The sequence below is a fragment of the Eubalaena glacialis genome, chromosome 11 (assembly GCF_028564815.1).
Source record: "Eubalaena glacialis isolate mEubGla1 chromosome 11, mEubGla1.1.hap2.+ XY, whole genome shotgun sequence".
NCBI lineage: Eukaryota > Metazoa > Chordata > Mammalia > Artiodactyla > Balaenidae > Eubalaena > Eubalaena glacialis.
In genome coordinates this window covers 60343236-60370664 of record NC_083726.1, presented here as the reverse complement: position 1 = coordinate 60370664, position 27429 = coordinate 60343236, and the positions used below count along the sequence as shown (strand labels likewise).

General features: G+C 44.2%; 3 protein-coding genes across 3 annotated transcripts in view; all 3 read right to left on the bottom strand.

Moving 5' to 3' along the window:
* Positions 1–18359, bottom strand: part of CS (citrate synthase) — a 30388-nt gene extending 12029 nt beyond the window's left edge. The window contains exons 1-3 of the mRNA XM_061205086.1: positions 18144–18359; positions 894–944; positions 171–278 (exon numbers count right to left, since the gene is read on the bottom strand). Coding sequence (XP_061061069.1) covers positions 171–278; positions 894–944; positions 18144–18185 — 201 coding nt within the window. The 5' untranslated portion in view covers positions 18186–18359. The remainder of the gene's footprint in view (positions 1–170; positions 279–893; positions 945–18143) is intronic.
* Positions 7054–8631, bottom strand: LOC133100695 (ADP-ribosylation factor-like protein 6-interacting protein 1). Its single transcript, XM_061205071.1, has one exon. The coding sequence runs from the start codon at positions 8554–8556 to the stop codon at positions 7945–7947; it is 612 nt and encodes a 203-aa protein (XP_061061054.1). The 5' UTR covers positions 8557–8631; the 3' UTR covers positions 7054–7944.
* Positions 18360–23794: 5435 nt separating the features above from the next.
* Positions 23795–27150, bottom strand: CNPY2 (canopy FGF signaling regulator 2). Its single transcript, XM_061204483.1, has 6 exons — positions 26860–27150; positions 26134–26246; positions 25869–25984; positions 24831–25034; positions 24574–24670; positions 23795–23958 (listed from the first exon to the last, which is right to left on the bottom strand). Exons 2-6 carry the CDS (start codon positions 26219–26221, stop codon positions 23915–23917), a joined length of 549 nt encoding a protein of 182 aa, XP_061060466.1. The 5' UTR covers positions 26222–26246; positions 26860–27150; the 3' UTR covers positions 23795–23914.
* Positions 27151–27429: the final 279 nt, after the last annotated feature.

Here is a 27429-nt window from a genome sequence, read left to right as displayed (position 1 = left end):
TCAACTATTAAATTTATAGAAAAGAATAGTCTAATTTCTAACAAACTCCGTAAGCTTCAACATTTCCTTATATGGGACAGACTGCTTTGAACAATCAGTGAAGAGGATGGTACTTTTGTTGAAGCATATTACAGAGCTACTTTTTGCAGGCAAAACGCTACAACCCTTACCATGTCCACAGTGATTTGGCCCACCACCGTCTTGCCATGTTGCTGCCTGAAGGTCTTAATTCTGGCCTGCTCCTTAGGTATCAGATCAGCCAATATGTCTTTCAAATTCTAAAAAGAGAAGTAGAGAGGCTAAGTGATGATCAAAATATTGATTAGATTTCTGCAAAGTAGGTATGTTAAGACTGATTTTTAGAATTTGGCTTTCTCTACCTGCCAGGGAAGTCTGGTCAACTTCTCTATACAGATGAGGGCAAAAGAATTAGGCAGAGCAAGAAGGGAATGGGGAGTTGTTTAACGGGTACAGTTTCAATTCAGGAAGATGAAAAAGTTTTGGCCATGAATAGTGATGATGGTTGCCCAATAATGTGAATTACTTACTGCCATTAAATTATAAACTTAAGAATAGTCTAATTTCTAACCAACACCATAAGCTCCAACATTTCCTTGTATGGGACAGATAGTCACTGAAGAGAATGGTACTTTTGTTGAAGTACATTACAGAGCTACTTTTCCCAGCCAAAACCCCACAATCCTTATCATGTCCACAGTGCTTTAGCTATCTTAAAGTAGTAGTAGTGACAATAGTTGTAACAATAATAACAACTGGAAACCTCCAGGAGATACTCAGGATAATGATGAGAGGCTGGGTAGTAGGCCACCACCCCTCCCCATCCCAGGGTCAAGCTGCCTCAATGATTCTCAGTCCTCTTTTCCAAACCTTACCGTGGAAGAAGCACTGGCATGCCGGGCAGCAAGAACAAGACAGGATGCATTCTGCAAAGAAAACACAAAACCTTATGCAATCATCCTCCCTCCTATGTATTAAAAAGGAGTTACAGTGACTCAACCTCTCTTCATTTTAGCCTCTAAGGACAGTTTGACATAAGAAAGCTATAAAAGGCCTTGAGCAACCTGGAAAGAGTTACCAGTCTGGAAGCAACAGCTTCATTAGCATTCCCTGAAGAGACTCTCCCATCACCTGGGTTCTACAGCTGGGCTTTGTTAGGCACAGAAGAAACTTCAGAGAGGCAGTTGTTAAAGTACCCAGTCCATCCCACTCTAGTCCACAATAGCTCTGAGAAAAGCAAATGAGGAAACTGATCAATTACTTAACCCAGCTGGTAAGGTTTCTTCAGCACCTAGTCTTTTGGCAACACTTCAACCTCTCCAGTCTACGAGAGCACACAGGTGGAAGCAGCCTTTTACAACACTACCTGACATGCTCCTGGAAAAAGCACAGAGAAAACAGAATATCTACAAAGTAACAACCAACAGACTGCTCAACAACAGCAATGGAAACTAGAAAACTGGTAAATTATCTTCAAAATATTGAGAGAAAATAATTACTAAGCTAGAGTTGTGTACCCAGGTGAGGAAGAAATCTTAAAGGGGGTGAAATAAAGACATTTCAGGTAAACGAAAGCTGAGAGTTTATCACCTACACACCTGTACCAAAGGAATTGTTTTTTAAATTGAGGTATAGTTGATGTACTGTATTATATAAGTTTCAGGTATACAACACAGTGATTCACAATTTTTTTTAAAAGATTTATTATTTATTTTATTTATTTTTGGCTGCACTGGGTCTTAGATGCGGCACCCAGGATCTTCCATCGTGGCCTGAGAGCTCTTCGTTGTGGTGCGCGGGCTTCTCCCTAACTGTGGCCTGCGGGTTTTCTCTTCTCTAGTTGTGGCACACAGGCTCCAGGGCGCGTGGGCTCTGTAGTTTGAGGCACGTGGGCTCTCGTTGAAGCGCGCGAGCTCGGTAATTGTGGCATGCGGGCTTAGTTGCCCCACGGCATGTAGGATCTTAGTTCCCTGACCAGGGATCGAACGCGCGTCCCCTGCATTAGAGGTGGATTCTTTACCACTGACCACCAGGGAAGTCCCCTGATTCACAATTTTTAAAGGTTATATTCCATTTATAGTTTTTATACAATACTGGCTATATTTCCTGTGCTGTACAATATATCCTTATAGTTTATTTTATACGTAGTTTGGATCTCTTAACCCCCTACCCCATCTTTCCCCTCCCCACACTGTACCACTATAGTTTATTCTTTATATCAGTGTCTTTTTCTTTTTTGTTATAGTCACTAGTTTTCTTTTTTAGATTCCACATATAAGCGATCAGTATCTGTCTTTCTCTGACTTATTTCACTCACATAATATACTCCAAGTCCATCCATGTTGCTGCAAATGGCAAAATTTCACTCTTTTTTATGGCTGAGTAGTATTCCATTGTATATATACAACACAGCTTCTTTATCCATTCCTCTCTTGATGGACACTTAAGTTGCTTCCATATCTTGGCAATTGTAAATATAAACAGTGTAGCTAGACTATGTTTAGAGATAGATTTTTCCCCCCAAGAAAAACAACTTTCTATGAAGATTGCCGAGTTGCAACAGAAAGTTCAACACTGCCTTTGAAAAAGACAACCAGGGACTTCCCTGGTGGTCCAGAATCCACCTTCCAATGCAGGGGACATGGGTTCGATCCCTGGTTGGGGAACTAAGATCCCACATGCTGCAGGGCAACTAAGACCACAGGCCACAACTAGAGAGCCTGCACACCGCAACTACTGAGCCCGTGTACCACAACTAGAGAAGCGTGCACACCGTAATGAAGACCCAGCACAGCTAAATAAACAAATAAAAATAATGCCTAACTTGTAGTGTTTAAAAAAAAAAGAAAAAAGACAACCAGTTATACTACTACCAAGTTGTAAGGACTGAGGCAAGGAGGTTGACTTTTCTTCACAAGATTTTTTTTCTCTCTTTTTTATTTTTTGGCTGTGCGCGGCACGTGGGATCTTAGTTCCCTGACCAGGGATCGAACCTGTGCCCCCTGCATTAGAGCACAGAGTCTTAAGCACTGGACCACCAGGGAAGTCCCCATAAGATTATTTTGAAGATAAAATGAGATTGTCAAAATAAGCCCCAGTGTCCTCATCAATTAAATGGTGCTGATACCTACCACATATCTCACAGGGTTGCCTTGTGATGATTAAATTACAATGCATGTGGAAGCACCGTGCAAACTAAAGATTACACACACACACACACACACACAAACTGTGGAGAAAGTCTACACCTCTCCTCCTTTCACCAAAAGGTCAGAGACACCTTTTCTAGTAACTACAGTCATCTCTCAGTATTCAAGGGGGGATTGGTTCCAGGACCCCCTACCCCCAACACATAACCAAAATCCGAGGAAGCTCAAGTTCCTTATATAAAATGTTGTAGTATTTGCATATAACCTAAGCAGATCCTTCCGTATACTTCTTTGCTGCACACAGGCTTTCTCTAGTGACGGGTGAGTGGGGGCTACTCTTCGTTGCAGTGCGCAGGCTTCTAATTGCGGTGGCTTCTCTTGTTGCAGAGCAGGGCTCTAGGCGCACGGGCTTCAGTAGTTGTGGCTTGTGGGCTCTAGAGCGCAGGCTCAGTAGTTGTGGCGCACGGGCTTAGTTGCTCCGCAGCATGTGGGACCCTCCCGGACCAGGGATCGAACCCGTGTCCCCCTCACTGGCAGGCGGATTCTTTTTTTTTTAAACATCTTTATTGGAGTATAATTGCTTTACAATGGCATGTCAGTTTCTGCTTTATAACAAAGTGAGTCAGCTATACATATACATATATCCCCATATCTCCTCCCTCTTGTGTCTCCCTCCCACCCTCCCTATCCCACCCCTCTAGGTGGTCACAAAGCACTGAGCTGATCTCCCTGTGGCTGCTTCCCACTAGCTACTTTACATTTGGTAGTATATATAAGCCCATGTCACTCTCTCACTTCGTCCCAGCTTACCCCTCCCCCTCCCCGTGTCCTCAAGTCCATTCTCTACATCGGCGTCTTTATTCCTGTCCTGCCCCTAGGTTCTTCAGAACCATTTTTTCTTTTTTCTTTTTTCTTTTTTTTTTTTAGATTCCATATATATGTGTTAGCATACAGGATTTGTTTTTCTCTTTCTGACTTACCCCACTCTGTATGACAGACTCTAGGTCCATCCACCTCACTACAAATAACAATTTCGTTTCTTTTTATGGTTGAGTAATATTCCATTGTATATATGTGCCTCATCTTCTTTATCCATTTATCTGTCAATGGACACTTAGGTTGCTCCCATGTCCTGGCTATTGTAAATGGAGCTGCAATGAACCTTGTAGTACATGACTCTTTTTTTTTTTAATCAGTCATCAATTTTATACACATCAGTGTATACATGTCAATCCCAATCACCCAATTCAGCACACCACCATCCCCACCCCACCGTGGTTTTCCCCCCTTGGTGTCCATACGTTTGTTCTCTACATCTGTGTTTCAACTTCTGCCCTGCAAACCGGTTCATCTGTACCATTTTTCTAGGTTCCACATACATGCGTTAATATACGATATTTGTTTTTCTCTTTCTGACTTACTTCACTCTGTAGGACAGTCTCTAGATCCATCCACGTCTCAACAAATGACTCAATTTCGTTCCTTTTTATGGCTGAGTAATAGTCCATTGTATATATGTACCACATCTTCTTTATCCATTCGTCTGTCGATGGGCATTTAGGTTGCTTCCATGAGCTGGCTATTATAAATAGTGCTGCAATGAACATTGGGGTGCATGTGTCTTTTTGAATTATGGTTTTCTCAGGGTATATGCCCAGTAGCGGGATTGCTGGGTCGTATGGTAGTTCTATTTTTTTTTTAAGGAACCTCCATACTGTTCTCCATAGTGGCTGTATCAATTTACATTCCCACCAACAGTGCAAGAGGGTTCCCTTTTCTCCACACCCTCTCCACCATTTATTATTTGTAGATTTTTTGATGATGACCATTCTGACTGGTGTGAGGTAATACCTCACTGTAGTTTTGATTTGCATTTCTCTAATGATTAGTGATGTTGAGCATCCTTTCATGTGTTTGTTGGCAATCTGTGTATCTTCTTTGGAGAAATGTCTATTTAGGTCTTCTGCCCATTTTTGGATTGGGTTGTTTGTTGTTTTGATATTGAACTGCATGAGCTGCTTGTAAATTCTGGAGATTAATCCTTTGTCAGTTGCTTCATTTGCAAATATTTTCTCCCATTCTGAGGGTTGTCTTTTCGTCTTGTTTATGGTTTCCTTTGCTGTGCAAAAGCTTTTAAGTTTCATTAGGTCCCATTTTTTATTTTTGTTTTTATTTCCATTTCTCTAGGAGGTGGGTCAAAAAGGATCTTGCTGTGATTTATGTCATAGAGTGTTCTGCCTATGTTTTCCTCTAAGAGTTTTATAGTGTCTAGCCTTACATTTAGGTCTTTAATCCATTTTGAGTTTTTTTTTTGGGTATGGTGTTAGGGAGTATTCTAATTTCATTCTTTTACATGTAGCTGTCCAGTTTTCCCAGCACCACTTATTGAAGAGGCTGTCTTTTCTCCATGGTATATTCTTGTGGCAGGCAGATTCTTAACCACTGCACCACCAAGGAAGTCCCCTTCCATATACTTTATTTTTTTTTCTTTTTTAAAAAATTTATTTATTTTTTTTATTTTTGGCTGTGTTGGGTCTTCCTTGCTGCGTGCGTGCTTTCCCTAGTTGTGGCAAGCAGGGGCTACTCTTCGTTGCGGTGCATGGGCTTCTCATTGTGGTGGCTTCTCTTGTTGCGGAGCATGGGCTCTAGGCGCGCGGGCTTCAGTAGTTGTGGCTCGCAGGCTCTAGAGTGCAGTCTCAGTAGTTGTGGCACACGGGCTTCGTTGCTCCGCGGCATGTGGGATCTTCCCAGACCAGGGCTTGAACCCGTGTCCCCTGCATTGGCAGGCGGATTCTTAACCACTGAGCCACCAGGGAAGCCCCCTTCCCTATACTTTAAATCATCTCTAAATTACTTACAATACCTAATGCACTATAAATGCTATATAGTTGTAAATACAAAGTAAATGTTATGCAAATCGTTGTCAGCACGTGGCAAATTCAAGTTTTACTTTTTGGAACTTTCTGGAATTTTTAATTAATTTATTTAATTTATTTATTTTTGACTGCATTGGGTCTCTGTTGCTGCGCGCAGGCTTTCCCTAGTTGTGGCGAGCGGGGGCTACTCTTTGTTGCGGTGCGTGGGCTTCTCATTGCAGTGGCTTCTCTTGTTGCAGAGCACAGGCTCTAGGAACGTGGGCTTCAGTAGTTGTGCCACATGGGCTCAGTAGTTGTGGCACGTGGGCTCAGTAGTTGTGGCTCGTGGGCTCTAGAGCGCAGGCTCAGTAGCTGTGGTGCACAGGCTTAGTTGCTCCACGGCATGTGTGATCTTCCCGGACCAGGGCTCAAACCCGTGTCCCCTGCATTGGCAGGTGGATTCTTAATCACTGCACCACCAGGGAAACCCCTCTGGAAATTTTTTTTTTTTTTTTTTTGGGGGCTTCCAGCTTTTTTATTTTTCCCCTTTTACACAAAACAAAGTAGAAGAAATAATACAGGATTAAAACTGCAAAAGTAGTTAATTGGTAGAACACACATACACACAAAAATCTAGGAAGACAAGCTTATTTACAATGAGGAAACACATGTAAATTATGGTAGTTTGTATATGAAACATTAAAAAAGAAAAGTCAAACATATGCTACATGGGTGCCACTGTTTACAGCAATATTGAAGGGGAGAAAACAACACTTATTTAGGAACAGATATACCACAAGGTCCAGGTTTTACAGCATCAGTGCAATAAATTCACAAAACTATATTACAGCTAGTTAATCAGTTTAAGAATTGTTCCCAAATATGTCACATTTCCAGCCCTCAGAGGTTCATTCCTACAGATTTCAACTACTCCATCTATGGGGACCAAAAGCAGCCAGTGTTACCATAAAATGAGAATCTTGAGGCTTACCTTTAAAGGCTTATTCTGGTCTTGAAAAACTAGTAGGATTTTCTACTGAAATGAATCTTGACTAAACACAGGATGAGTTTTGTTCTTTATTGGCTGGTCTTGGAGTGAAGGTCATAGACATGACTCTTAACCTATTATGTACTTTAGTTTCAGTTAGCTGAAAATCTGAAATTAAAAGTATGCTAAAAATCCTAAATACCATCTTGCGTAAGCCTGCTACTAAAAAGCCCTTAAGGATGTACTAACTTCAAGTTTAAGTGCACGGGAACAAGAGTTCTAAGCCTGTCAGATTCCCCATTTGGGAGGAAGGATCAATGTTTCCAACAAATTGCTAAATTCTGCACAAGGGAGAAGCCAACACATACTAGGCCATGGAATTACTTTCATTTTATTCCATGAGGATTCTTCTCCCACAGTATCGAAACAGAATGAGGAATGAATCTTAACTGGTCTCTTCATCAGAAGTGGTAAACTTGGTTTGTATATTCACGAAGCCAGGCAGTTGTTTAAGCAGAGTGTGGAAGCAGACAGTAGAACCAGCTTCCTGTAGTCACAGACCACGATCTTGTATCCAGCTAAAGCAAAGATCAACTTGAACAGTTATCCCAAGCCACTGTTAACTGTACTAAAGGATGAAGTTCACCACTATATTATTTTAAAGGTAAGAGTTCAATTAACCCTGGGTGAGAAAAACCAAGACAAGTGGTAATGATGAATGAGTTGTCCATATAAGGCCAGCTGATGACAACAAACCCTTGAAGACACTGGGTGTAAAGCCTTACTTGGCAAGTCGGAATTTCTACTAATTAAGGGCAGAATGAGGGACAGCAAAGAGCTACATCTGTAACATTTTAGTATCCAGACAGCATAACAGACACTGTCCCCAAGGACAATGTATACGCCATTAATCACACTGAGTAAAGCAGATGCATTATTCATGTTTCTTTTCTTTTTGTTTGAGAAGCTTGTTTATCTCTCTTTTGGCCATTCCAATGTACTTCGAAATGATTCCATGTTGGTTTAGTCCAGGAAGCAAGAGTAAGAAAGTCACTATCGGGTAGGTGAGAAGGAGGTTGTGGACTTGCTGTCCCACCCAAGCAACCGCAGCAAGAGAAATGATCATGGTCATGAAGTACATTTTAGGCTTTTCTTCCTTTAGCGTAAAGAGGCGTTTCCACCAGCCCACAGCTCTGCGTCGAGTTTTTACTAGATTGCTGCAAATTTCATGGAATCTCTGCTGTTGCTCAGTGGTCCATTTATTGGAGCCAAAAATTCTAGGCGCTAGAATGGGAACAAGGTAGTCAGCCAAGCACAAAAACATAACAAAACAGGAAACACCTGACAGAACGGATGGATCTAGATAGTAGACAGTCAGAAACACCAAAGAAACCACACCCATGATGGCAGGTGGAAACCAGGCTCTTTCCCATCGGAGGACTTTATCTGCCATCAGCATCACTTCTCCCCATCCTTGCAGCTGCTCTTCCAGACTTGCAGTCTCTGCAGCCAGCAGGTTGGTGCTGCGATTATCTCCTTCCGCCATTGTTCCCGAGGTGCCCCCTCAGCGAGCGCAAGACGCCCCCAAAAACCTGCCTTCCTCAGAGGCACTCACGACAACCCTAACCTCTGGAAATTTTTTAAAAAGTATTTTTGATCCACAGTTGGTTGTACCCACAGACGCAGAGCCTGTGGATGCAGGACCCGCAGACGCAGAACCCACAAAGAGCCGACTGTATTGCATTGCTGTCTGGTCGTGCTGAAAATCATTTGAACTAGTGCTACTGTATAAATTCCAAAACACTACATGCCTAAGGTGAGAGTTAGTAGAGCCTGAGGCTTTTTAGAAGTTAGTACCCCTCTTTCTGTTGGGGCAGGAGGGAGAAATGAAAAGGGAAGAGACCCTTCAGAAAATGTTATTTTAAAAAGAATCAATCCAAAGCTAAATTCAGAGAGCAGAAGACAAGCTAATATGGCCCTAAAACAAAGGGGGAACACCTCAACTTGTTAACCAGGGCTGCCTGCAACTCCTTTCATTAACTTCCTAAAGAATCCCCTCTAGCTCACTGAGGACCATTTGGGCAGAAAGCACGCAGCACAAACAGCCCTTTAGCCTGTTCATCTTACACAGGGCGCATGGGAGCCGGACGCAGCACTCAAGAAATAACGTTCCTGGGGACTTCCCTGGTGGTCCAGTGGCTAAGACTCCGCACTCCCAATGCAGGGGGCCTGGGTTCAATCCCTGGTCAGGGAACTAGATCCCATATGCCGCAACTAAAGAGTCTGCATGCCACAACTAAAGACCCCACATGCCTCAACAAAGATCCTGCGTGCTGCAACGAAGATCCGAGGCAGCCAAATAAATTAATTAAAAAAAAAAGAAAGAACTTTGCATTTTCTTACTAGTCACCAAAAAGTGAACAAGGGAAAACCTGTGAATAAGTTCAAACTATTGTTCTACAGTGCTAACCATGTTCAAGCTATTCCATGCTCCATGGTCCCACAGATTCCCTATAATAGAGGCCCCAACTCCCAGAGACCACATCAGCACTCAACAGACCTTTTAATTGTGGGTCGTTGGTTGTTGTGGTTCTGTTTTGTTTTTAAAGAGGCTATAGGGAACATACCATCATAGAGAAAAAAGAAATTGAAATCTCTCCATAATGATAATTTTTCCACTTCTAAACCATGCTGAAGTTTCTGTAATGGCTGGCTGCTTCATTGGCAAGAGAAAGGATTATAAGAAGAATAGTTTAAAGTTAAATCTTAGGCAAAAGAAAAAAATCTATCCAAGCTCAGCAGACAGAATGAGAGCCAGACAAAAACAGTTTTTTCCCCTTGTGAGAGAGAACTACTAGAATCAATAAGCTTCCCTCTCCTTTTACTTCATTTAAGGTAAAAAAAGAAAAAAAGAAATCAGAAAGAAAAGGGTGGAAGGTCACCTAACAAGGCTGTAAGAATGAAACATCATTTAAAGGCGTCAGATAGGTCATGCTGCTTAGTTATATAGTCCATTCTCAGATCTGTTTATATGAATGCTACTTTAAAGGAATGGTTAGGGAAGAGGAACTTGCAACTAAACTATCACCCCACTTCCACCACCAGCAAAGTCTTAATTTCCTTTGTAGAGAGTGTCTTTGGTATTTAATGAGGCAACTCAAAAGTAACTTAAGGAGAGCTGATCTCAACTGTCCCTAACCTCCATCAGCAACACTTCTTAGCCAGATATCCAATTTGCAAAGCAGTGCTACTGTGTGGAGAGCGTGGCTATGTAGCTATAGAATAAAGCTAGTATATTCTGTTCCTATTACAGTTCTGGCTGTGTGACCCTAGCTAAGTCATTTAATCTTTCTGTGCTTCAATTTCCTTATCTGTAAAATGAGAACAATCTACCCAAAAAGAATTCAGAGTAATGACAGTAAAGATGATCCAAGATCTTGGAAAAAGAATAGAGGCACAGATCAAGAAGATACAAGAAATGTTTAACAAAGACCTAGAAGAACTAAAGAACAAACAGAGATAAACAATACAATAACTGAAATAAAAAATGCACTAGAAGGAATCAGTAGCAGAATAAGTGAGACAGAAGAACGGATAAGCAAGCTAGAAGACAAAATGGTGGAAATCACTGCCGCAGAACAGAATAAAGAAAAAAGAATGGAAAGAAATGAAGACAGTCTAGGAGACCTCTGGGACAACGTTAAACGCACCAACAACATTCGCATTATACGGGTCCCAGAAGGGGGGAGGGAGAGGGAGAGAGAGAGAGGGAGAGGGAGAGAGAGGGAGAGGGAGAGAGGGAGAGAGGGAGAGAGGGAGAGAGGGAGAGAGGGGGAGAGGGGGAGAGGGGGAGAGAGGGAGAGAGAGGGAGAGAGGGAGAGAGGGAGAGAGGGAGAGAGGGAGAGAGGGAGGGAGAGAGAGAGAGAGAGAGAGAGAGAGAGAGAGAGAGAGAGAGAGAGAGAGAGAGAGAGAAAGGACCTGAGAAAATATTTGTAAAATGGGAACAATAATAGTACCTACCTCAAAGCATTGCTATGAGAATTAATTAGGTCAATATTTACTTAAAACCATGCCTGACACACAGCAAGTGCTCTGTATTTGTTATATAATAAATGTAGAAAATCAAATAGTATGGCCACTTTCTAGCACCCTTCAATGTCAAATTTAGTCATATTTTAGCTCACCCTGCAGCCTAGGGAAAAAACTAAAGAAATATGAAGGATTTTAAAAGCAGCAATTCATTGATATGACCGCCCAAAAGGCTAGAATAGGAAAAATTCAAGTTAGGACAACTTTAATGATGTAGAAGACAGAGCACAAAGCACATGCCTTGGAATTAGGAAAGGAAATTTGGGTTCTAGTCCCAGCTCCATTACTAAATAACTGAGACATCCAAAGCAAACAACTAACTACTGTTTCCCTTTCCCTCTCCACATTTAGGATAACACTCAAGCTACTTAGCTCAAAGTCTGATTCTAAGGCTCCAACAAGGACACATATGTAAAGGTGCTCAAAAGCCTTGCTATTTAAAATATGACTGCCTAGCCAGCAATATAAGCATTACTTGGAGCTTGTCAGACATGCAGAATCTTGGGCCTCACCTCAGACCTACTGAATCCAAATCTCCAGTTTAACAAACTCACTAAGTGATTCCTATGAACAATAAAGTTTAAGAAACATCCATGGTTTAAAGCATTAAGCAAGGAAGCAGAAGGGTAGAATATAAAGAGCCTGGGATATGGTGTTATCAAGGGTCAAGTCCTAAATCCAGGTTCTGCCACTATCCTGCTGTGCTACCATGGCTGTATGACCTAACTTCTAGTTTCAATTTTCACACCTCTAAACTGGTAAAAACAAAGCCAACTGCGGGGTAGTTGCATGAAGGCAACTAGAACAGTGCCTTCTGTATAGCTGAGATCAATAAATATTTGTTTCTGAGAAATGTGTTGGCCTATTACCTACCAACTCGTGTCACAACTCTCTCATGGAGTTGGATCCCAGGAAAGAGGCAGTCAAGCCTAAGGAAGGGGTGAATGGATAATTCCCTCTAGCTGTAGAACAGGAAATAAAGCCCCAATTTCCTAAGGGCCTCCTGACCAAGAGAAGAGTCTCAAGGAGAGGAAACAAATTTAACTAACCATAATCCCCACCAGCAAGCAAATCTAGACAGGAGATGTTAGAGGACTGTCATACCCTAGGCTACATACCTCATTTCATCTACTCCTGGCTGCCAAGGAAAGCTGCTAAATGGCTTTGTATAGTACATCCAGGCTATACTCACAGATGCAACAGGCAGATTACAAATCTCTGAGTCATCCCTGAACTTTCACCTCCCAGCTCCTCACCCAGTTCTGGAGGTGTGGCAACGGGGCTTTTGGCTTCTGGTTGCATGCCACGTGTAAAGTCATCCTACTGGAACAGCACCTGTCAGGTGAATCAGGGAGTCACCTCACTCAATAGGTCAGCTCCTTCATGGGGAGAGATGGAGAGAGCTACTTCCAAAGATAAGGGCCTGGCTCGCAATGTCTGACAGCCAGGATTCTCTATAGGATGGGGGTATCACAATCACTAAAAGGATTTTCACACCTCATATGCTGCCACCCCTTGCAATAACTCTTTTAGTGAGCTGGCTATTATTGATAAAAATGGGCTGTAGCTCTCAAATGTGCTATGCTAGGATGGAAAAATATAATTAAAGGAACCTCTATCTTAAAGGGCCAAGGGAGGAAAAGGACAAATAATACATGCAGGAAATTCTGCCAAAGACTTGCTTATAATACTTAGGGTATTTCTGGAATAGGGTATTGGCGAAATCACTTAACAAAAATCAATTAAAACTACTCCCTTCTCGGGACTTCCCTGGTGGTCCAGTGGTTAAGAATCTGCCTTCCAATGCAGGGGACGCGGGTTCAATCCCTGGTCGGGGAACTAAGATCCCACATGCCACAGGGCAACTAAACCCGTGTGCTGCAACTACTGAGCCTGTGCGCTCTGGAGCCCGCGCACCCCAACTAGAGAGCCAAACTAGAGAGAAGCCTGCGCACTGCAACTACTGAGCCCACGCACTGTGGAGCCCGTAGAGAAGCCCAAGTGCTGCAAGGAAGACCTGGCGCAGCCAAAAAAAAAAAAAAAAACTACTCCCTTCTCCCCCAAATTCTGGGAACAGTAGAATACCATTTGGATAAGCACTTACTCAATAATGTGGTTATTTCTCTTATTCGTCTTAGCCTATTATCATCATCGATCCACATCTAGGACCCTTACTCTACATGGGAAAAGCCAAGTTTCCTTTGATTCCCTATCCTAGGCACATTCAGAACATATCCTGCCACATATCCAGGAGCTCCAACAACAAACTTGTGAGATTACAGACTACTGTGTATAAAATTAATAGGCTATAAGGATATATTGTACAGCACAGGGAATATGGCCAATACATTATAATAGCTATAAATGGAGTATAATCTAAAAAATGTTGAATCACTATGTTGTTTACCTGAAACTAACATAATATTGTAAATCACCTATACCTCAATTTAAAAATTAATTTAAAAAAAACTTGTGAGAGATGCTCCTGATTTTATTAGAGCCTTGTCCTTCAATAACAAAAGATCAAAGCTTGCCAAGCCAGCAGAACTGGCTTAGTTGATGAAGCAAATATAATTCACTAATAACTGTAGGAAAAATCTTGTGCTGTAAAGGCTTCCAATGCAGAAGAAACAACTTGCATTAAGTGAAAAAGAACACACATAGGACAAAGGCTCCTCTCTCCCCAGAACCAGGTCAGAGAACTAAAGCCATTTAACATCTGTGTTTCACAATGGTGATACTAGAAGTCTGCCTGCACTACTTGGTCAGGCCACTTAATAGCCTGAGCAATCTTCAGATTTCATACTGTGATGCCCTTCATACTCACGAGAGTTTCCTTAATAATTCTGCCGAACTCTCATTGTCTAACAGACCCTTCGCTAAAGGTTCGCTGATTATTCAGTGAAGAAGACTGGAAAGGACACCAATTCAGACTCAGAAAAGAATCGAGTCTTAATTTTCCTTTCAGAGAAATTCTTACTGTTCTTTAACAAATAGTTGCTGAACATCTACTTATTATGTGCACACTAAGCGTACACTACTGAATAAAGTATATAGGATCTGTCACTGTACTACTTTTTCAGGAACTAGAAACTGTTCCCTCACTTCTACTAGTTCTTACAATGCTTTGTTTCAGGGATTTACAAGAAACTTTTCCTAAGGCATTTGAAAAAAAGGCCTAGGAAGACAAACCCAGAGAAATAGTCTAAATCAGACTATTTCTTAGAATAGTTACTTCTGAAGTCATTTAAAAATAATCACTAAAAAAAAAAAAGCCAAAACACTCAAAGCTTCATATATACATTAAACACAGTTGGTGGCTTTACTGGCCCAACAGGAGGGAATCACCAAGCAGTCAAGTGAGACACTTGAAAAAATACAAGTTTCCAGATCCATCCCACCTTTGCTGAATCAGAATCTGAAGGTAGGATTCATGAATGTGCAATGTGAAGAAGCACCTCAGGTGATGACGCCCACTGTGAACTTACTTACGGAGCTTTTTATTTTTTATTTATTTATTTTTTTTAAAACTGATTTTTTTCCCCATGAATTTATTTATTTATTTATGGCTGCGTTGGGTCTTCGTTGCTGCGCGTGGGCTTTCTGTAGTTGCTGCAAGCGGGGGATATTGTTCGTTGCGGTGCACAAGCTTCTCATTGTGGTGGCTTCTCTTGTTGCAGAGCACAGGCTCTAGGCACGCGGGCTTCAGTAGTTGTGGCGCATGGGCTTAGTTGCTCCGCGGCATGTGGGATCTTCCCGGACCAGGGCTCGAACCCGTGTCCCCTGCATTGGCAGGCGGATTCTTAACGACTGCGCCACCAGGGAAGTCCGGAGCTTTTTAAATGATAACATGTTAAGGACTTCCCTGGGGCGCAGTGGTTAAGAATCCGCCTGCCAATGCAGGGGACACGGGTTCGAGCCCTGGTCCGGGAAGATCCCACATGTTGCGGAGCAACTCAGCCCGCGTGCCGCTACTGAAGCCCGCATACCTAGAGGCCATGCTCTGCAACAAGAGAAGGCGCTGCAATGAGAAGCCCGCGCACCACAACAAAGAGTAGCCCCCTCCTGCCGCAACTAGAGAAAGCCCGCGCACAGCAACGAAGACCCAATGCAGCCAAAAATAAATAAATAAAATTAATTTTTAAAAAATGGTAACATGTTAAAAGAAATATAGGAATTTAGGCAAGTTGAGGGAGAACTGAAAGACAGTCAGATCCTAAGAGCCATTGCTAAAGCTGCCTCACTACTGTTTTTAATTTCACTCAAATCCTATTCAACTCTATCACATAGGGCACTGAAAAGAGGGCAGAAGGAATTACTCTGTGGCTTTAGGGAGATCCACCAAGTCTGGTTTCCTGCCTTCTGCCCACTTGGACTCTAAGAACTAGGAATGCCAGCCTTCCCTTCTCTGATTATCCACTTCACCACGGCTCACCTCAATGCCTCCCCACACCCATGCATTCACCTGCTACCAATCTAAAGACCACTAGGAAGAACAAATGCAATCATACCACCATTAGCACATGATGAGGATTTATTCTCCATTTTTCATCTTTGGTCCATCTAGTAAGCGTCAAGGAATTGCCATTACTTTGGGTAGGCTGATAATCAAAATGAAGGCAAAGAGATTTGAGTGCTTGCCCTTAAAAGTTTGGGGCTTTAAGCCTAACTAACATTTCACAGGACAAAACTCACTCAGTTTTGTAGAGCCCAACTTCAGACTATGATTTATAGGAGAGATGTGCAGTGGTGTATGTCTGCTGTAGAGGAATCACGGGTATTAAGAGTCTTGAGAAAGTCTAGAAATAATCTAGAAACACTTCTGGATTGATTTACGCAAAGTTATCAAACATCCTAGCTTGGAGGAGCAATTCTCAATGATACAAGAAGCAACTAGGGTTGGTTAAGTCACTTTGGCATGAAGAATCCAAAAGTTAATTGGTGGCCCTACTCTAATTCCCAACCCAGATCACCTATGAAAAGACAGTATTTACAGCACAAAGCTAAGGCACCCACAGCTAATACTAAAGCCATTGCTTAGTAGAAATTCATTCAGGTAAACAAGAAGTCAAAATAATCTCAAGGCTCTGAAAGAGGTGGTCTCTCCAACTCTGGTGTTCATTAAATTACCCGACAGTGGGTAGGGTGGAACAACAGAACAATGACTAGTATTTGTGTCTCTTAGCAAGGTTAAAAAAATTTCTCAGAAAAGTGAACTACACCTGACCTTGAGAATCACAGTAGCAGGCTAGAAGACTATTTTTGCCTTCTAAAGCCTACCTTAATAGCAAAAGTAAAATTGAGTACCATTAAACTGCAGGCTAATCTGGAAAGCTCAGGCAGGTGCTAGCAATGCTGACAAACTGAAAGGCTTCTTGGTATCCTAGCTGTAACTGCTTAGATCTCAGAAAGTTTCTACTCCTCAGTCTGTTGGGCTTTGTTAGTTTTAAGGGTCGAAAGCCTTCTAATGGCTTCCAATATACAGGTTTTTGGGATCCTCAGGTCCGTCTCTAACAGGAAAGTAAACAAAACAGTAATGATCACTACAGTTAGGTAGCCCTGTCAACCTAAAAGCTTTCTGAGTTTCCTCAGAGGTTTAAGAGGCAAAATAAATTCGAATGTAAATTCTAAAGGCTTTTTCAAACTGTAGGGTTAGATTATCTGGTCTGGGTTAGCAGCTCTGGAATGAGCTAATTATAGTGTCCCCTATTCTGCCAAAACACTATCTAGAACTTGCTTCATTTCCCAAGAGGCTTCCTTACCCTGTTCCCTGGCAGCGGAAGAAACTACCGTCAAGTAAGACAAGTATCTCCCAAATGACCAGCCTCCACCTTGCCGCTGAGTACCTGGAAGAACCTATAAATCCTACATGCTTCACCTTATCACCAACCATGCAAGATAACACAGTAAGCCAAAACAATTGTAAGGTTTCCCTTCCTCCCCTCAGGTGCTGGCAACTTTAATCTGTCTGCAGAAGAGAAAGTATAAGTTCTTTGCAGCAGTCAAGGTCACTTGTGGGACTGTCCCTGCTTGGATTAGAAGGCTGGGACTCCCTCAGCACACCAGTTTCTCTGTTTAAAGAGCCAAGTTGCCCAGAGACAAAAGTAATTTTGGCAATGTGAAATTGAAAGCACCATTACCTGCAACAATATTCCTGATTCCAACGGCAACAAAAGTCAAGTAAGGGGCCCCAAAGAATAAGAGGAATCTCTCCTGGGTAGAGCAGACTTAAGGGCAACAGCAAAACCTGAGTGAGCAAGTAGTAGGACCGGTCATGTAACCTTGGAATTACTATTTCCTGCCCAATATCTTCACTTATCAGCCTGCAGTTTTGGCGGAAAAACCTTTCTGGTTCTTTCTCCAATCATATGTGATAATTATGCAGAAGATTTCACACAAGCGCTCCACCCCACCCAAGCTCCTCCTATATAAAGAGTCAGTGCAAGAGTCCCAAGGACAAAGAGGACCCGAGTCGCATTCCTCTAGCAGGAACTGCTATGCTTGGTCACTAAAGGCTTAAATAACTGGGTTGGAGAAATGGAAGCAGGCAGTTCAGAAACTGACAAGGCCCCCTCTACAAAGCAGAAGCCGAAATTAGCCAAGGCTCCAGCTCTGGCCCAGGGGTAGAGTGAGCACACCTGCTCACCCCTGCCACTTCTCTTATCCCGCCCCTTCCTCCAAACAGGCTCTTTCCCTAACTCCAAAGGAACACAACACCTATGTTCTCCACTCCTTCTTTTTCCAAGGCCAAGCATCCCCGCCTCTTCCACCCCAGACAGGCAGGGTGACAGCTGGGTCCGGCCTCTCCACCTGCCCAAGACCGCAGGCCGGGGCGTGCAGAGCTCAACTCACCCCCAGGGGCCGGGAGGCCAGCGAAGCACATGACCCTGTGAGCGCCACGCAGGGCTGGCGGCCAGCCAAGCGCAGGGCCCCTTTAAGATGCGCTGGGGTGCGACTGGGTAGGGGAGGGAGACCCCGGCGCTAGAGGGCCTGCAGTCGCCTCAGCCCCACCCTGGGACGGCGCGCTCTCTCCTAGTTGCTCACCTTAGCTCCGAAGAGCCGGGCGGCCGCAGTGAGTAAAGCCATGGCGGGCGAACTCGGGGATCTGGCGGGGAGGGAAGGAGGGAAGAGAACTGCGGTAGGAACAGGAGCCGCCGCCGCCGCTGCACCAGAGGCCGCGCCGACGAGGGGAACAAGGTTGAAAGGAGGCAGCTGAAGGAAAGGGTAAACGAGCCGGCGGCGGCACCCAGCCCGGGGTCCTCAGTGAGGCCCCGCCTACCGCCCGGAACCCGCTCCCGCCCCCTCTCAAGGGATTCGCCCCGGGCTCAGCCATTGGCCCAGTGTGCATGGGGGGCGGGTCCTAAGCCGTTGACAGCAGTCGTGGCTGGGGGGATTGGACCGTCCGGGATAAGCTAATTAACGGTGGATGGGCGGGGGGAAGCGTGTAGGTGGTTAAGTATGTGCCTGAGAACTCAGTTAACTTAGGCTTTTCCCCTTATCCTTAACACCTTTGGGGTTAATTGTGAGGTGGCTATTAGAGAAAAAGCCCCAAGGACTTCGACCTTTGAAGGTCCTCGGAAGCCAACCCCTTAATACACTATCACGACAACTGATCCTAATCCCTTGGTGTGCTTTCTTGAACGTCTTTGGTCAATGACTTAATGGCCATAGAGGTGACATCATGTGGACACAGGCTATGATGCCAGAGTTAGCTACTTGGTGGAAATCATTTGAGGTAAGCCATGGTATTATAGATACCAACAGACCCAGAATGTGGAGAAGGAAAGCAAAGGCAGGAGCCTGAATATCCAGTGGTCTTTGCCAGCTGTTAGTTCTGTGACTAATGCAAGGAAACCCGTCTTACAAACGCCCCCTTAATATGAAGCTTTCCAGCGCAGTCCAGAGCCTCTGGGTCCTGGGTATTAGTCTCACTGCCACTCCAGTCACATAGCCCCACACAAACAGTCCACCCCACATCTAGCCAAAAGATCAGGAGCTGCAGACCAACCCCTCATCCAAAATCACCTCCCTTTTTGTCACATCACTCCCGTCACTCCCATAGGGCCTCTGGACCTTTATACCTGCTTGGCTATCTTCTATACACTCTTATCCTCTGCTCCCCAGAGACCATTAAATGAACCATGGCACTGAAGTGATCTTCTACATCATTCTTGACTCATTCTTTTGGGTAGACAAGAACTTAGGACCTTTCTACCTTCCTAAGATATCATTGTCATTGACCCAAGGGCAGAGAGGAATGACCCAAGGCCCAAGTGGACAGCCCTTTTACCTCCTCACATAGAAGTAACAAAGTTCAAAGGTCTCAGTACCATCTAAGCCAGGTTTAGATAGATCCTGTTTATAAAGAACCTAGTTTATAGCTTGGACTTGGAAAAAGAGAAAGAAAAATGCCATTTTCTCTTCCCAGGTTTCCTTATACTCAGCTTTACACCTACCAACCAATGCTTCTCTGGCTTGGGGATCAGATGGGTAGATCTTAGGAAAGAACTTCATAAAGAGAAGCCAAGCAGTGCCCCAGGGGAGCACTGACCTCAGCTATCTCCTCGGTGACTTCAAAGCTCCACTGATCAATATTTGCTCCCAATTTAGCATCTCACAGAGGATTTCCTCCTAACCCTAGAATAGTCTGACCTGGTTTCTTCTCTCTGGTTAATTATCCACAGAGACTAGCCCGCAGGCCAGAGGACTGAGCTCCAGTGCCCCAAGTGGCAGGAGGCATTCTCAGGGTAAGGCTACCAAAGGGATAATTACGGAGTGGCCTTAAGGGTAACCTATTTTGGAGCTCTAGTGATTGGAGGAAGGGTGGGGAACAATAATGCTCACAGTGTCCTGGAGCCTAGTGTCATGAGGACTTTATGGACTTATTTTGAAGTTGTTCAGTCTTGACATCCACTGCTATAAGGCCAATGGGAAAGCCCAGGACTCAAAGGGACTAAATGGTATCTCCCAGGAGCTGGCTTAGAGCCTTTCTCTGAACATGGTTGGGACCTGGGGAGGTGGGAAGAAAGTTAAGGGAGAAGGATTAGGATGAATAAAGGAGCCAAGCGAACTCTAGGTCCAAATACAACTAAGTGCCTGAGAACTGGAGGGGACAAGGGAGAGAAGGCTGAGCATCGAGGTCATCTTGACCTTTGGAATGACCTCTTTAAAATGGACAAAGGCAATGGTGCCCCCTGGTGGCCAAGGATAAGTGGGAGAATGCAGATGGAACTTAAACTCATATCAGTAAACCAAACTCCTTTTTTTAATGGGTAGCAGCTAAAATTTATTGAGTACTTCCTATTTCCAGAAACTATCTAAATGTGGTACATGCATTACCTTAATTAATCCTCACAACTCTAAGGGATGTAGGTAATAGTAGTAGCTTTACAGAGGAGGAAACCAAGGTTTAGATAAAGTATCCTACTCAGGACCATAGCTTGTAATTGGCATTGCTAGAATTCAGACCTAGGTTGGCCTCACTCCAGAAGCTGTATTTTAACTACTAAGTTTATATGGTGCTGACTGTAAATTATCAGCTGCAACTCAGGAAAGGGACTTTGAGTCATTGTTAACAGTTTCTTCGGCACATTAGCTCAGTGTGTTGCTATATTTAAAGATATTTTAAATGGGAGACTCTTTTTTGGGGGGGGGGTTATTTATTTATTTATTTTTATTTATTTATGGCTGTGTTGGGTCTTCGTTTCTGTGCGAGGTCTTTCTCTAGTTGTGGCAAGTGGGGGCCACTCTTCACCGCGGTGCGCGGGCCTCTCATTATCGTGGCCTCGCTTGTTGCGGAGCACAGGTTCCAGACGCGCAGGCTCAGTAATTATGGCTCACGGGCCTAGCTGCTCCGCGGCATGTGGGATCTTCCCAGACCAGGGCTCGAACCCGCGTCCCCTGCATTGGCAGGCAGATTCTCAACCACTGCACCACCAGGGAAGCCCTAAAGATATTTTAAAAGATAAGGAACTATAGGGAATTCCCTGGTGGTCCAGTGGTTAGGACTCCTCGCTTCCAATGCAGGGGGCATGTGTTCGATCCTTGATCTGGGAACTAAGATCCCGCAAGCCGTGGAGTGCAGCCAAAAAAAAAAAAAAGATACCTGAAATACATGATAAATGACGACCTTCCCAGAATACAGGTAAGGAGAGACAAACATTTAGCACCTAAAAAGACCAGGGGGATAGAATGGGCTTCTTACAAGGAATAATCAGGCTGGGAAAATGGCTGAAAAGAGGATATAGTGCTTTTTCACTGTAGATTATTAGACTCAGAGGGCATGTGTTCAAACTTGAAGGTAGTTTTCAAACAAAAGAAGTAGTACTTTACAGAGCCACTGGGGACTACATGGAGACTCCATCGGCCTAGGGATAAGAAGATTGCTAGGGCTGAAGCCTTGGCTCCCCCACCCCTCTTTGAGCTTGGTTTCTTCCTCTGCAAATGGGAGTAACATCTAGTATTTGTTAGAGCTGTGAAGATTAAATAAGTGTGTGTATGCGCTTGTTATATGAGTATTTAACATATACTAGTTCTTTTTCCCTTGCTATTCATCTCTGTCCTATATTTAAAGGAATCTTGTTCCTGCTCGGAGTCCTTTCCACAGCAAAAAAAAAATCCTCTAAAACTTATTTTTAAGGACTAGATTTTCACATAATACATTTTCCTAGTCACACCTGGATCTCATTTAACACTGTCTTTGGGAATTCCCTGGCGGTCCAGTGGTTAGGACTCTGTGCTTTCACTGCCAAGGGCCCGGGGTTGGTTGGGGAACTAAGATCCCATAGCCTCGTGGTGTGGCAAAAAAACAAACAAACAAAAAAACAAAAAACACTGTCACACTGTCTTTGGGAATATTTCTTTAAAAGCTAACATTTTTCTGATAAACTCATTTACGAGGTATCTAAAATTTAAGGTGTAACCAGATATGCAAGGTTGAGTATATGCTCTACCAAATACTAGGCTAGAATAATTTTAGTAGCCTCCAGAAAGGTTCAGATAAATTCATGGACTCCTTGTGCTAACCTGTGATATGAATTAAGAGATATGCAAAGTATATCCTCCTGAGGATCAAGTCAAGGATGATAATGTCCACTCTTCCCTATGTAAGACACATGCCTGTGTCCCAGTGGCAAAGACTCTTGGGCTGGAGAATTCTTAACGGCTGTACCTTGACAAACTAGTGAGGCACAAGTAACTTGTTACTGATTAACATTAAATTTGTTTTATTTATTAAAACTTGCAAATAACTTGCTTTTTTGTAAATTACAACAGTTTCAAGTTCCCTATAAGAGTACTCTCACTTACATTTCTGATAAGCTTTCTGGTGGAAGAGTAAGAACTTACAGACACCAAGCAGCAATAGACAGAATCCTGGGTATACTCATAGGGGAATGAAGCATGTGAACATCATTCACGTGCATCACAGAAGAAATAAAGCTTAGTAACAGCTGGTCTGGAAAACTGATTTGACAGGATACAGCATTTCTTATGACTGACAAGAGAAGAAGGAATTAGCACTAGACCCAGAATTTAGTTGTCAACTAATATCAGGGTGCTTGCTGTGAGCTAGTTAATTGTTAGATTTCATAGGGATTTGTGGTACAAGAAAGCTTTGTTGAACACATTCATTCCGTGTGCCAGGCTTAGGGCAAGGTATTAAGAGGAAAAAAAAGACATAAAACGGAAGCTACTTCACAGCTATATTAGATCAGATTGACACTTGGGAACATTAGTTTATAGATCCAGTTTTGCCACTATATACAGGACTTGAGGACCTGTGGTTTCTCTGGGCCTCGGTTTCTTTATCTGTAAAATCAGTTACTTCATCTGCAAAGGTGAACTAGATGACTTCCAAGGGCCTTTAGATTCTAAAGTGCTTAAAGTCTTTGAAATGTAATAAAACTGAATAACAGGAGTTCTCTCCCTGAGGCATTCCCGGGACAAATGTTCCATTCCAAACCCTGAGACAGCCACACCTCAGGATCAGGGTGTTTAAGAATCTCCTCAAAGAAGGTATCCTTTATATTTTCATCCCTATGCCCCAGTACAGAATCTCTACACACAGAAAATGGGGACACACTTATGGTCCACATTGACAATGGCTAGTGATGGAGATGATAAAGGTATACTTTACTGTTGCTTTGGCATCAAATCTGAAAGCTTAGGCCAGCAAGCAAGGCCTTTCCTTAAATAACATTCCTTACCTCATTTCTCCCTATCTGATAAGCCCTTACTTTTCAGGTGAGCTGATCACATCCATTTGCCCTTTCCTGTATGCTCTTGCTGATCCCTCCATCTGGAAGGGTAGGGAGGGTAGAAAAATCCATTTCCTTCAGGACTGAGCTCTATCTTACTTTATGTTTCATCAGTATGAATACAAGTAATTTCTAGAATCCTATACTATCATACACTTATTCATGTTCCCTAGCTTATTCATAGAGGTTCCTCTTCTCACTATAATTAGACTCTAAACACATCATATTAAATAAGCACTGAATAAATGCTTATCTAGTTTGTGAGTCCAGCAGGAATCTCAGATAACAAAAGAATGAAAGCTTCAGGCTCCTCCTACCTTAGCGCTATACCATTCCCAAAGCTCTTCCTTCCCTTGCCTTTTCTTTCCTGTCTGGAATCTCCTATTTTCAAGCCTAATTTAAGGGCCAATTCTGGGCATGAAAAGACAACACGGTTCATACTTTGGTTTCGTATTTTTTCAGTTCATTTCAGTAAAAACATAATATAAAAGGCATTGCCACCCTCTCCCCTCCTGGGGGTGATCCATCAAGCTTGTCAGTCTGGGCCGCTCCAGTGGTTCATAGCTCATCATGCGATATGTGCAGGGCATGGTCACATAGATCTGCAAATAGCACATGACAGTTTCAAAGAAAATGCCACTCTCATACTGATATATGCCACTATCAAGAAAATATCCCAAAACAAACTGACACACACACCGACCACCATTTTTCAGAGCATATGCTTTTTTTTGCTTTTTTTTCCCAAGATTTTTTGATGTGGACCATTTTTTTAAAGTCTTTATTGAATTTGTTACAATATTGTTTCTGTTTCATGTTTTGGTTCTTTGGCCTTGAGGCACGTGGGAATCTTCGCTCCCTGACCAGGGATCGAACCCGCACCCCCTGCACTGGAAGATGAAGTCTTAACCACTGGACCGCCAGGGAAGTCCCCCGAACATATGCTTTTAAATGACAAAACATTCCCACCATCCTCTCACCAGTATCTCACTCAGGTGAGGGAGCCACAAATTCTGAAAGCCGACAGGAAAAGAATGGAGAGGAACAACCCAAGTCCCTAAGCCATAAGTAATGGAAGCCAACTCTTGAGCTAACATCAGAGGTTGGAGGAGGGGGTATTAGGGGGGTGTTGGAGGAGCGGGGGTGGGACACACAATAGAGAATGTGCCAGGTTCCACAGGGATGTGAGGACAGGAGGTAAAGTGGGAATAACTTACCTGTTCGCTTACTACAAAGTTTGTCTTTAACATTGTCAGCCTCTCGGGAAAAGAATTCAATGAGTTCATCCTCATATTCCTCCACAATGCTCTCACACTGTCAACCCAAGGGATAAAGGAGTGAGAGAAGACAGCAAGGGAAGCCTCTGGTCTCCACCTCCAGAGAGGAGGACAAGGACATTAATCCAACTTTCCACTTGGGCTCTCCAATAATTCCCCTAGTTTCCAAGACCCAGTTACCCACTCCCATAGCTCACCGCGAACTTGAGGGTGCCACTGATGTCTGAATCAATTCGGATCCCCTGTTGGTCCAGTTCATTGGATTCTCCATTCCGGCCCACTACACGTACGTAGTTCTTGCGGTGGGTGGAAGGGTCAATCTGTTCCCCATACTCCTTCATCCGGTCGCATACCTCCTCTAGCAGCTCTGTGAGGTGGGCCTCTGAGCGAGCATAAGGCACCTAGAAATGTCCTCAGCCTTGGGTCACATTTTTCTACCTCTGTACATTAGTAATTTATATCCTTACTTTTCCTTCCAAATCTAGCTCAACCAACTATTCTAAAAAGCCTTCCCTAATTTAAAAACAGTATGATTTGTGTAGTTCCAAAGTCCTTTCAAATATGTGCTCTTATTTACCTCATTATACAAGCCTAAAAAATAAAATAGGTGTCATTAGCTCCAAATTATAGATAAACAACCTCTTCGATTAACCTTAGTCAACTATGTGTTCTCTTCCTTTGAATTCTTTTAATTCTTATGGCTGTAAGGTAATGATTTTCTTTTTTGTATTAAAATGAGGCTAATACCTGCCCTTAATAGGAGAGCATTAGAGAGGCAGTATGGGCTTTGAAGATAACAACTATTAAAGCATTTCACAAGCATCATAACCTTAACATCTCCCAAATGCCCACTGGGTACAGCTTTCTGTCTGTGTTATGTTTTCACCTGAAATAAATTTCCTAAATGTAAGGATAAGACCTATTTTTTTCGAATGAATATTTGTTTGTATACCATACTGCCATAGTGAAAACACAAGTCACGTGGATTAAGGATGTGGAGAAGGGGGCTGATCAAGGTTTCCTGTCTGCTAACAACTTCTACAACAGAAATAAAGTATTAGGGTTTGGAGCCAAGGAAGCAAATGCATAGGGTATAAGCTTCCAGCCTCTTCCAAATAAGACAGCCCAATCTTTTAGATACCTATATGGGTCAATGTTTTCTACATTTCTATTAAACTAAGGTCCTTCTTAATTAGTTAGAGTGAGCTATTTTATTGGGGGGAACAGTCAGTTACCTCCACCACTGACTGGCTGCCATCTGGATTGATTCGGAAAGAGCCCATCTGAATGGTCTTCTTGGGATCCACCTGGGCAATTTCCCACTCTAGTTCATCCACCAGAGCCCTGCAAGCTGGTGCAAGGGGGGGCAGGGGGTGGGGAGAGAAAGGAATCAACCCAGGGACTTCCACTCATCCTTCTCCCAGGCCTTGGATCCCATGCCCTCCAAGGCTCTATCTTCCCCACCCACTCTTCCTCCCATTTCTTCTTTTGTGCCTTTACCTCCACAGTGTAGATCCTGGCTCCTCCGGGCCCAGACAGCTCCCAGCAGGGCCCCCAGGAGCAGGGCCAGCAAACCCCAGCCCTTCATCTTTAGCGCAATGGGGTTGCTCCACCTGGGTTTGGATTGGAATAAAGCATAGGTGTGAGGAGCCAGCTCCATTCTCCTCTGTACCTCGCCCCCCCCACACACACCCCACCCCCGCCCAATCCTTCATCCCAAGGCCTACAAAGGCCTCAGTGTGATCTGGCTCTACTTTCCAGGAAATGGCCCGGACACAAAGGGGCTCCTCTGTTCCGGCGCTCGGGGCCCCGGAGGCTCCGGGGCGGTGGGTGAGAGCGCTGAGCTCGGAACTTGGGGCTTAGCCCCAGACACTACGTCGACAGGTGAGGCCTTAGATGTTGGTACTTAAGCGTCCGCTGCCTAGGATTCACAAGGCTATGTGGCAGCCATGGGTTGGTGGCTAGGGTTAAGCAAGGACGACAGGCACAGAGGAGCTGCTGGCAAGGAGAGTAGCTGATTCTGGCCAGGAGGTAGCGAGGTGGCTGGCTGGCGAGAGGAGCACTCAATAACTAGGGCCTATTTGGACCCAGCACCGAAGACTGCTGCATCCCCACCTCCAGCCTATAAGCTATTCCCCGTGTGGGCCAGCCCCCTTTCTAAAGACCCCACCACTGCCTTCGATCCAGTGCAACCCCGACCCTCAGTGCCACTCGCATCCGTCCCACCTCTGCTCCCAGGGCCGCCGCCGTGGCCCAGGCGCTGGAAGACAGCCGGACTCTCACTTTAGCTCCCGACCCTAGCACCTGGCTGCGGGGAAGCGGGGCTGTCCAGGCTTCTCCAGAGCGCTCCTGCGCTTTCCAGACAGGGGGTGCCCCGGCGACTGCCTGAGCCAGCTCCTCGAGCCGTTTAAGTGGACGCCTAAGCAGGTCTCCGATGCGCTACGGTACGAGTCCCACACTAGAGACCGACCCCAAACCCGCCCCTCCAAACTCTCGCGCGAACAGGCAGCGTAGGAGCGGCTCCCAGGCGGCAAGGACCCCGGTGGATCGCAGGACCCAAACTTGCGTGGCGAGCAGCTCCACGTGACCACCGGGGGGGGGGGGTCAGCCGAAGAATAGGAGTGGCTTGAAGCAGAGTCAGAGCCTGACGTGGTGCATGGAGGCAGTCAGGCTCGCGCGTGCCAATCTAGGTGGGCTCGGACCTTCAAAAAGGAAGGTGTGCTGCTAGCCAGTGAGAAGCCCTGGTTTCAATACCCAGAAAACTACATCTCCCAGGAAGCACTGCGGCACCACACA